Genomic DNA, 11054 nt, shown 5'->3' with positions numbered 1-11054 from the left:
TTCCTTCCCTAAAAATTTAAAATGAAAAAAATAAAAAAAAAAATTTAAAAAAAAAAAAAAAAAAAAAAAAAAAAAAATATAAAATATAAAATATAAAAATAAAATAGTCTTTTAAATAGTTGTGGGGAATTTTTTTGAAATTTTAAAAGACTAAATTTATTACTTTTTTTTTTTTTGTGAAATTAAATAAAATTCACTGAGCAGTGGAAAGAAATTTTATTGAAATTTCCCTGCAACCTTAATAATAAATTGCTAATTTTTTTTTCCCCTGAAAAGACTAAAATTTTTTTTTTTTTTTTTTTTTTTTTTGGGGGATTTCCCTTGCAAGAAAAAAAAAAAAAAAAAAAAAAAAAAAATTTGTGGAAGAAAAAAAAAAATTTTAAATTATGGCTTGTTTCGGTATTATCTGAAAGTGTGTTTGGATACCCATTTTTTTTGTTCTTTATTCTCCAAGATTAAAGAAAAAAAAAATGAATTCTTTTTTTAAAGAACAATAAAATTTTAGAATAATTTGAAAAGTATTCTAAATGTTATCTCCATTTACCCAAAAAAATTTTTAAATCATTTTTCTTTGATTATTAAAAAAAAAAAAAAAAAAAAAAAAAAAAAAAAAAAAAAAAAAAAAAAAATCAAATATATATCTGGTTCTCCAAGAGAGTTCCATCAATATAACAATTAAAAAAAGATTACCAATTTTTAAAAAAAACATTTTCAAATAAAAATCAAAATTTTGGGGGTTTCCTTTCAAAGAAAAAAAAAAAAAAAAAAAATAGAGGAAAAAAAAAAAAAGGAAAAAATTTTAAATTATGACTTATTTCGGTAAATTTAAAAATTAATATCTGAAAGTGTGGTTGGGTATCCGATTTTTATTCTTTATTCTCCAAGATTATAGAAAAAAAATAAGAATTCTTTTTTTTTCAACATCTAGAAAATTTTAGTATAAATTAAAAAAAAAAAAAAAAAAAAAACATCAAATCATTTATTTAATTATAAAAAAAAAAAAAAAATTAAAAAAAAATGTTATCAAGAAAATTTAATATTATCATATTATTACTTTGTGTTTTATTTGTTTCTGCTATTAAATCCAGTTCAAATTTAGTTTCTAGTCCAAATGCCAACCCTACAATTTTAAATTTAATTGTTGATTCTAACAAAAACAATTTATATTCAAGTGAATGTGGTAGTTCTTTTGAAGACTCATGTAACAATATTGTGGACGCTGTGAATTATTTCCATGAATATAATAGCAAACCAGAAAACTATAATTCTACATTGGTTTTGAAAATTAGCTGATGGAACATATTCTAGTGAAGTAAACTATATACATAGTGGATTGGGTTTACATATAACGATTTCAACATACACCCCAGACTCTAATGATGTCATTATTGATGGATCTGATCTCATAAATGATTTGATTAGTTTTGATAGTGAAGGTAACAATCCACCTTCTTCAAAAACATATTTAATAGTATCCAATGTTGCCTTTGTAAACTTTTTCAGCCTTGACTATCACATCTTACATTCAGATACCAATGGAAAGATGGAAACACAATATATTTTTGATACATGTAAATTTTTAAATTCTACAAACTTGAGATTCTCAGGACGTGGGGAATCAAAAGAAGTAAATTCAATTAGTTTTGAAAACTCAATTTTTGAAAACGTTACTTTCAGAGAATATTCCTTTTTTGCCAAAAAATTCACAACATCTTTTACATTTACAAAATTCAATTCAGTATCCTTTGACGATTCTTTTATTGTTGAAGAGATAGATTCAAAAAAAAAATTAAATTTTTGTTCTTTTAATCAAGTTTCTTTTGGCACTAAAACCCAAAAGTTATATTTTATCGAGGCAAAGGACATATCAATTGAATATTCAACTTTTAATCAAATTATAGGTCCAAAAAGTTCAACTCCTGCTTCTTTGTTAAAAATTTCAAATAGCGTAAATACTTTAATTATGTTAAATACTTTTAATAACTTTGATGGTGTTTTGGCAGAATCAAATAACTCTGTGATTTCATTCAGTTTAAACACATTTTCAAATAGTAATAACAAACCAATCATCAAATCATTGAATTCAAATGTAACGTACGATTCCAATATTTTTAAATATTCTGGAAATTCAAATGATCAATTAATTGATTGCACAGGCTCATCAATTTCATTTAACCTAAATAAGGATGGTGAGATTTTTGAAAAAAATCCAATTTGTAAAGATTGTTTTATATCTATTGGTCCTAAAACAGTTTGCTCTAAAAAAACAACAACATCCTCTACCACTGGTGATGATGATCATCCAAATGGTTCAGTTGATGGTAAATCTGTTTCATATCAATTGTTAGTTATTATTTTAATAATAATTTCTTTATTAAATATTAAAATCCATTAAAATAATTCTCTCCTCATTTTTTTTCTTTGGTAATTCTTTACAGTCAAATAAAAAAAAATAATTTGTTTTAATCACTTAAACTTTATAATTAATCTTTTTTATTTTTTATTTTTTATTTTAAATTACATTTAAGATTTAATTAATATATTGGAATAAGAATGATTGAGCGAGAATAATAAAGATAAAAATGGATAATTATTTGAAGAATGATCTAATGAACCAATGATTGATTGATTATCAATTGTTTATTGTTGTGGGGAATTATTTTTGGAATTTCCCTTTCTAAATTTTCACTAAAATACACTGCGTATATGTGTAGTGTAAAAATTCACTATTTTATATTATTCACAATTATTTGGTTGTTTAAGAATTTAATAACAATTTAATTTTAGATGTGCACCAAATTTTTTTTTTTTTTTTTTTTTTTTTAAAATTGACAAAAGTTTCGTTTTTTTCTTTTTTTATTTTTATTTAAATATCTTTGTTTCTAAAATTTCCCTACAACAGTTACATTCATTATTTTTATTTTTTATCACTCTTTATATTTTTGACTATTAATCTATCTAAATAATTCATATAAAAACTAAATTGTTATTTAAAAAAAAAAAAAATGAATAANAAGAAAAAAAAAAAAAAAAAAAAATTTTATTTGCTGTTAAATTTAGAAAGAATAAAATAAAAATCCCAATATGTTTGAACTATTACTATTAAATAAATTGGTATTATGTTTTTTTTTCAATTTTTTTATTTTATTTAAGATGTAAATATCTTAAAATATACTTTTTTATTTTCAATATAACAAGTAATATTATTATGATATTTATCATATATTTTTAATACCAAAGATATATCATACTCTATTAATTTCAAAATTAATGTTGATAAAAGTTGTATAAAATCTGGAAGTAAATCACTTTGTAAAATTTCATTTGTTGTTGAATTTAAACCATATTGATAGATTGGTCAAATACCAAATTTATTTAATTTATTTATTGTTGATAGTTGAGATAACCTTTTCATTGTGATAATTAACATGAAAAATAAATAAAAAAATAAAAAAAAATTAAAAAAAATTAAAAAAAATTAAAAAAAAAAAAAAAATGATGTATCACAAAACCTATACTTCAGGGGTGAAAAAAACTAATCAATTAAAGAGGTGAAAAGTAATTTTATGCGGCGCTGGTTTGGTACCTTTTTTTTTAATTTCATTTTTTATTTTCTTTGTGGCTCTCCATAAAAAAAATTCGAAAAATTTGAAAAAAAAACTATTACTGCAAAGTAATTATTTGAAATATAAAAATGGTATATTTTTTTTTTTTTTAAAAAAAAAAAACTATTATTCTTTTTTTAAACTATTATTATTCTTTTTTTTTTTTTTAAAAAAAGAAAAAATATATTATTATTATTATTATTTTATTTTTTATTTAGGCTTTCATTTAAATATTCAGTTGAATATCTAGTAACATCAGGTCTACATTTTTCTATTATATCTTTAATAAATTCACTTCTTTCTAAATTTTTTGTTTGATCAATGAAAAATAAAAAATCAGTTGTTTGGTAAGGTTGAAGACAACTTCTGGTATAGTATTTCAATTGAACAGGATCGTTTCTATTATGATAGATAAGTGCTTCCAAAGCTTCATTATCAATATTGATTAAAGAAGAACAATATGGATGTCTAGTTAAAACGGAATTTTCAAAATCAACCAATTCATTTGGATATTTCTTCAAATGTTTGATAATTGGATTAAATAAGAATGATAGATTTTCAAACTTTTCAAATGATTTGATTCTATCAAAAAATTCTTTCCAATTAGTTGATTCTTCCTTAAGTCCTAATAAACAATTGGTTTCAATTAACAAAGTGTCATGAGTATTTCTGAAATTTGGATTCAATCTAATGTAGGATAAAGCTATACTGTATTTACCACGAGAACATAAATATTTTAAAACTATCAAATAACCAATTTCAAAAGTTGGATTCTCTCTAGTGAATTTCTCGATGAATTTAAGTAACAATGTAATATTTTCAACACTACCATTATCGACCAATTTACTGTAATGTTCTAAAACTAACCAACAAGTTTGTTCAAATACATCAAATGGGATTGTATAATCATTCTCAATCATTCCAATGACAATTTTTAAATAATCTACCATTGATTCTTCAGTTTTATAGAAATAAAGATTCAATAATGATAATCTTAATATTTGAATTTCATTTTTACCAAATTCCGGTAACAATAACAATTGTTGTACTGTTGATAAAATTTGGTCATATCTTTCATCAAATAAATCTCTATCAAGTATTAAATCATTCTTTATTCCTTCCAACATTGGTTGAATAAAATTAATTTCTTTATTTGTTAATCTTGAAAATCCTGAATCATTATTTTCCCAATAACCGCTAATATCTGATTTTTTTTCATCTTTATTTTCATCTGCTTCTTCTTCTTCTTCTTTTTTAATATCATCATTATTATTATTATCATTTTCATTATTATCATTATTATTATTTACTTTTTGATTTTCTCTTTTATTAAGACTTTGAATTTTTAAAATTGTATCTAATAATAAAGTACCAAATGGTAATTGTGATTTCTTTAAGAAATTATCATTTAAATAATGGAAAATCTCTGAACCTTTAAAATTATCATTTTTTAACATTGCTGATAAAGCAATATCATGAAGATAATCTCTGTTAAATTTTAATTGACGTTTGTAATCAACTTTTTGAGATAGAATTCCTTCGTAGCCTTCTGGTATATAATAAACTGATTTCAATATTTCTGAAGGATTTAAATTCTTAAACTCTGAATAAACAGATTTCTGCATACCTAAATATTTATCATCAAAAGTTTGATTTTCAGATAGCTTTAAGGTTTCTCTCCAAAATTGACAATATTCTTCAATTTTCTTTTTATTGATTAAATATTCTTCTATTTCTGTCTCTAACATTTCTTTTTCTTTTTCTCCAATAATTTCAGTAGCAGTGGTGGTAGTAGTTTGTATAGTTAAATCTTTAATTTTTATATTGATATTATCTAATTGTAAAGTATGGTAAGTAATGAAACTGAATATTGAGGCTTTACTAATTTCATTGGCAAATATTGTTGAATTTGCATTGAACCAATATAATGATTTTTCATAATGATTTGCTGAAAGGAAATATTTAACCAAATCATCGATAATGACTTTAATTGTTTCTTTTGGTAGAGTTCTTAAGAAATCACCATGTAATCTTGATAGGAATTGTCTATTAATTTTAAATTCACCTTTATAGAAGTTACTAACAGCAAAAACATTATAAAAGAAAATTATATCTGCAATTTCGTTTGGATCTAATTTTCTCATTTCTTTGAATATTAGATCTTGATATCTAACCAATGTCGGTATATCTTTTTCAGATTTTGAAAAGAGTTTGAATAAGTTGACAATCACTTTGGATCCTAATTTGGTAGAATTATTTTTACTTTTATTTGAATCGATACAATTTAGGACTTTAACAATTGTTTTTATATCTTTAGTTGGTATTAAAAATGCAAATATATCAGAAGCATCTTTACCAGTGATGTGACCCCATCTCTCTATATGATAGTCAAAGAATCTATTGAAACCTTCATTGGAATATCTTTGAACTAACAATGATGCAATCATAGTGCTAATTGATAAATTTGGTGCTATCGAATCGATATTGTATAGACGGAATACAAATTCAGTAAACTTTTCAAATGAAGCTTTACAAAAAAATTCAAGGATAGTAACAAATCGTTTTGAGCTAACATAAACTACATATTCTGAAATGTATTTCAAACAGAATGTTTCTAATCCATCTAAATCTTGTTTTTTTACATAATGTCCTAATAGTATTTCGAATGGTTGTAATTGAACTCTATGTAAAGATTGTATTTCTTCTTCATCTCTTTCTTTTTCTTCTTGTTGATTAATCTTTTTTTTTTTATTTTCAATATGACAAATCATATCATTATGATATTTATCAAATAATTTTAATGCCAAAGATATATCATAATCTGTTAATTGCAAAAGTAATGTTGATATAATTTTTACATTAACTAAAAGTCTATCACTTTGTAAAATTCCATTTATAATTAATTTTTTTTTTTCCATTTCTTTAGTTGATATTGCCCTTGATAATTTTTTTTCTAAATAATAACTATACAAATCAAGTGATGAATATATAAATATATATAAATAAATATATGAATGTGTTAGTATGGTGAATTAAAATTTTATTTTTTTTTTTTTTTTATTTTATTTTTAAAAATTCTAATTTATTTACTTTTTTTTAGATTTTGAATCATTTGAAAATGTTGGTAATGGTGATGTTGATGGTGATGGTGATGGTGATGTTATAGTTGATGGTGATGGTGGTGGCGCTGGTATTGGTGGCGCTGATGGTGCTGATGATAATGATGATGTGTAAGATCTTTGTTGAATAGTTAAAATATTTCTTAATGTTGTAGAATTTAAACCATATTGATAGATTGGTGAAATACCAAATTTATTTAATTTATTTATTGTTGATAGTAAAGATAACCTTTTCATTCTGATAATTAATATGAAAAAAAAAAAAAAAAAAAAAAAAATTATTAAAAAAAAAAAAAAAAAAAAAAAAATTGAAAATAATAAAACGGAAAAACGATCAAAAAAAAAAATAAAAAAAATAAAAATTTAATCAAAAACAGATGCCAAAAAAAAAAAAAAAAAATTTTTTATGTGTGTGTTTGTGGGGATGATCATTAATCCATTTTGATTTTTTTTTTTTTTTTTATTTCTTAATACTTTATTTTTATATTATTTTATTTATTTAATTGATCTTTGTTAAATAAGAAAATGATACTGAAAATAAAAGTACCAATGAGCATAGAGAAACAAGTTGCATAATATGGGAAAGCAGCTGGAATGAATCTTTCATAAGAGTCATGACGGAATGGGAGGATTGGTTTACGATAAATATGATCCAAAGTTGAATAACCAGATTTATGAATTGAAGCTTCGAATGTGAATACACCATAAACATCTGGAAGTTTGAAATGAATTTTGTAGAGACCATTGGCATCACCTTTGATAAAGGTACGAATGTATGGGTCTAACATGATGACTTCCAATTGAAGTGAACCTACATATGGTACCCATTTACCTTTAATACCATCAAATTCCTCAACTTTTAAACTATACTTAACTTCATCCTTAATTGTGAAAACATCTGGTGCAACGGTTGAATTTGATTCAGTTGAAATCTTTACTAATTCCAATTCACTAGCTCTAAGAATACCTCTTTCTTGGAATGTCCATGATACTAATCTTTCAACAAATTCTTTATTACCTGATTCTTTACTATTTTTTTTTAAAAAATTAAAATAATTAATATATAATTTAATTAATTAATTAATTAATTACTTGATTGATTGATTGATTGATATACATACTTATCAATTTTTGAATAAAATGATTTATCACTAAATAAATCAAGAGAACCTGAAAAGGTAACTCTTGCATTATTACGTGCTTGTAATGAAGAGACTAAACCACATGATTTACCCATTAATTTAGTTGATACACCAGAGATAGCTTTAGCAGAGAATGCAGTTGATGAACCTGTTAAAATTGCATAGTTGAGTGGATTATTTCTAATTTTATGACCAATACCTTTAAAAAGAATTGGTTTATTTAAACCTTGTAAAATAATTGGTGAATCATCAATAAATTGATCTGCAACAAGAACACTATGATCAGATTGTGACTTTATTAAAAAAAAATAAAATAATTAATAATCATATTTTGAATAATAATAATAATAATAATAATAATAATAATAATAATAATAATAATAATAATAATAATAATAATAATAATAATAATAATACAAACTTTATCATAATTGAAATGATCGAAAATAAGTGTTTTATCTTCTTCAATTTCCATACCACATTCAGCTGCAATGTCACGAATATTTTCAGAGATAACATTTGAACCAGCGAATAATACATTATTTCCACCATCGATGAATCTGGTTACATCGGCTGATGAGAATGAAAGTGATTCTGATGTTGGTGAGAATAAAATTAAATTATCAAAATTGAAATCTCCATATTTCTCTAAAACAACTTTAGTATTTGATTGTTCAAATTGTAATTTATATCCTTTATCTATAAAATTTCATTATTTGTAAATAATTTTGATGAATATCGTTAGTAATTATTTAATAATAATAATAGTTGTTGCTGTTTTTGTAGTTAATTTTAAAAAAAAAAAAAAAAAGATAAAAATAAATTTTATTTTATTTTATTTTTTTTGTTTTTTGTTGAGGGGCGAGTGGGTGGGTTTATATTTTTATTTTATGAAAATAAAAAAGCAGATTTATTGTATATTGTTAAAAAATGTGTGAGGGCTGTAATTTATTATAGTAATATATGTACACACTTTCTAAATTTTTAAAAAAGGTTGAATGAGTTTTTTTAATTGATAAATCATCAAGAACAACTAAAGTTCTCTTTCCACCAATATCTGCAAAAACACTTGATAACAAAGCTGATGCAATGATAAATGTGATAAGGATTGATTTCATCATCATTTTTTTTTTTTTTATTTAATATACAAATATATGACAAAAAAGATTTATTAATAAAAAAAAAAAAAAAAAATTTTAAAAATTGGAAAAAAAAAAAAAAAAAAAAAAAAAAAAAAAAAAGTGATGATGTTGTTCAAAAAATTAAAAAAAAAAAAAAAAAAAAGAAAAAAAAAAAAAATATTTTAATCAAATTTTTTCATAATTTTTTGAATTTTTGGAGACCTCTTGAACTTCAATCCATTTCAAATTTTTAATTGAATCTCAAAAACTAACTAATTTTTTTTTTTTTTTTTTTTTTTTTTTTTATTTATTTAGGTATATTATACAAATTATTTAAAAATTCTTCTTTTTTTAGTTGATGATATATTAGTAGTGTCGATTCTAATAATTGTTCCAACATTATCTAAAATAATACTATTTCTTCTTTTGATTTTTGAATTACTATTATTATTATTATTATTATTATTATTATTTTTATTATTATTATTATTATTATTATTATTATTATTATTATTATTATTATTATTATTATTATAATTAGTATTAGTATTACTATTATTGGTGTTATAAATGTTATTGTTTATATTATTTGAATTATATATTTCCAATTTTATCAAATCCGAGACATTATTGTCTGATAAATTTGTGTCGTTTGAAATATTGGTATTACTATATGTAAAAATCATATCTTCCATTTCATTTATAGTTTGATGATATTCTTCATTTATTTCTAAATTCTCGTGGTTATTTTGTAATTGTTGCTGTTGTTGGTTAAACATATTTTCATCAACAGGGTTTTCCATAAAGCAATCTATTATTTCCTCCTCAATTTCCTAATTTAAAAAAATATCATTATTAACATTTTACTAAATAAATAAATAAAAAAAAAAAAAAAAAAAAAAAAAAAATCATTATTTATATTACCTCACTTGGTTTAAAATAAAAAAAATCTTTTTTTTTATTATTATCCATTTTTACCAAAACTGGAATGAATTTTTTTTTTTTACCTTTTTAATTTTTATTATTTTATTTTATTTTAATTTTTTTATTTTATTTTTTTTTTATTCAATATTTTAAAAATATTTATAATTATAGTTTATTACTATTTGTTTTTTTTTTTGTAGGATATTTTAATTTGCTTTTTTTTTTTTTTTTTTTTTTTTTTTTTTTTTAAATTTTTTTTTTTTTTTTTTTTTTTTTTTTTCGTTTTAACACAAACCCCTTTTTGAATTTTATTTAATTATTTAAATTTAAATAATAATAAATTAATTTTAAATAAATATTTTGCAAAATAACCTTGCATATAGTATAATTATAATACTTTCATTATTATTTTCACAACCAAAAAAAAAAAAAAAAAACAAAAAACAAAAAATAAAAATAAAAAAAAATAAAAAATACTTTATTCTTTTGTTTTAGCAAAAAATCCAATCTTTCAAAAATTTCCTCATTAGTCCTCAATTTTATTCTTATTACCTTTTTTATTTTTCTTTTTCTAAAAATAAATTTTGATTTTTATTTTTATTTTCAAAACAAAAGGAATTCTTATTTATTAAAAAAAAAAAAAAAAAAAAAAAAAAAAAAAAAAAACATTTTCTTTTATTTGAATATAAACAATCTCATGTTTTCAAACTTTATAAAATAGTATTTAAATTTAGTTAAATCTTAAATGATGAATAAAAATTTTTAAAATTTCTTATCGTTGGTGAAAGGTTTTTTTTTTTTTTTTTTTCTAAAAACTTTAAAAAAAAAAAAAAAAAAACATATTTGGCAAATTAAAACCCCGTTTTTTAAATTTAAAAAACTAAAAAAACCTTAAATTTTTTTTTTTTTTTTTGGAAAATTAACCGGGATTAAAAGGAAAAAAATATATTTTTTTTGATCATTTGAAAAACCGTTTTATTTATTTAAAAAACAAATTCACACAATTTCCCCAAAAAAAAAATTATTATCATTTTAAAAAAATATTATTATTTTAAAAAATATTTAAAAAACCATTTAAAAATATTGGTAAAAAAAATAAAAAATTTAAATTTATCCGGGCCACCCCTTTAAATTTTTTTTTTT

General features: G+C 20.9%; 4 protein-coding genes across 4 annotated transcripts; 1 reads left to right on the top strand and 3 right to left on the bottom strand.

Moving 5' to 3' along the window:
* Positions 1-1017: 1017 nt before the first annotated feature.
* Positions 1018-2538, top strand: DDB_G0291784 (hypothetical protein; the record flags this gene model as incomplete). Its single annotated transcript, XM_629963.1, has 3 exons — positions 1018-1183; positions 1290-2343; positions 2529-2538. The coding sequence occupies 3 exons, from the start codon at positions 1018-1020 to the stop codon at positions 2536-2538; spliced, it is 1230 nt and encodes a 409-aa protein (XP_629965.1).
* Positions 2539-3808: 1270 nt separating this feature from the next.
* DDB_G0291782 (hypothetical protein) lies at positions 3809-6961 on the bottom strand (the record flags this gene model as incomplete). Its single annotated transcript, XM_629962.1, has 2 exons — positions 3809-6569; positions 6696-6961. 2 exons carry the CDS (start codon positions 6959-6961, stop codon positions 3809-3811), a joined length of 3027 nt encoding a protein of 1008 aa, XP_629964.1.
* Positions 6962-7215: 254 nt separating this feature from the next.
* On the bottom strand, positions 7216-8990 carry wbp1 (dolichyl-diphosphooligosaccharide-protein glycotransferase; the record flags this gene model as incomplete). The annotated part of the gene is made up of 4 exons (XM_629961.1): positions 7216-7753; positions 7846-8159; positions 8288-8565; positions 8840-8990. The coding sequence occupies 4 exons, from the start codon at positions 8988-8990 to the stop codon at positions 7216-7218; spliced, it is 1281 nt and encodes a 426-aa protein (XP_629963.1).
* Positions 8991-9316: 326 nt separating this feature from the next.
* DDB_G0291786 (hypothetical protein) lies at positions 9317-9959 on the bottom strand (the record flags this gene model as incomplete). The annotated part of the gene is made up of 2 exons (XM_629960.1): positions 9317-9820; positions 9912-9959. 2 exons carry the CDS (start codon positions 9957-9959, stop codon positions 9317-9319), a joined length of 552 nt encoding a protein of 183 aa, XP_629962.1.
* Between the last annotated feature and the right edge of the window lie 1095 nt (positions 9960-11054).

This window comes from Dictyostelium discoideum, assembly GCF_000004695.1.
Source record: "Dictyostelium discoideum AX4 chromosome 6 chromosome, whole genome shotgun sequence".
In the NCBI taxonomy this organism is placed as follows: Eukaryota; Evosea; class Eumycetozoa; order Dictyosteliales; family Dictyosteliaceae; genus Dictyostelium; species Dictyostelium discoideum.
The sequence above is the reverse complement of the archived record's forward strand: the minus strand, read 5'-3'. Positions and strand labels throughout refer to the sequence as shown.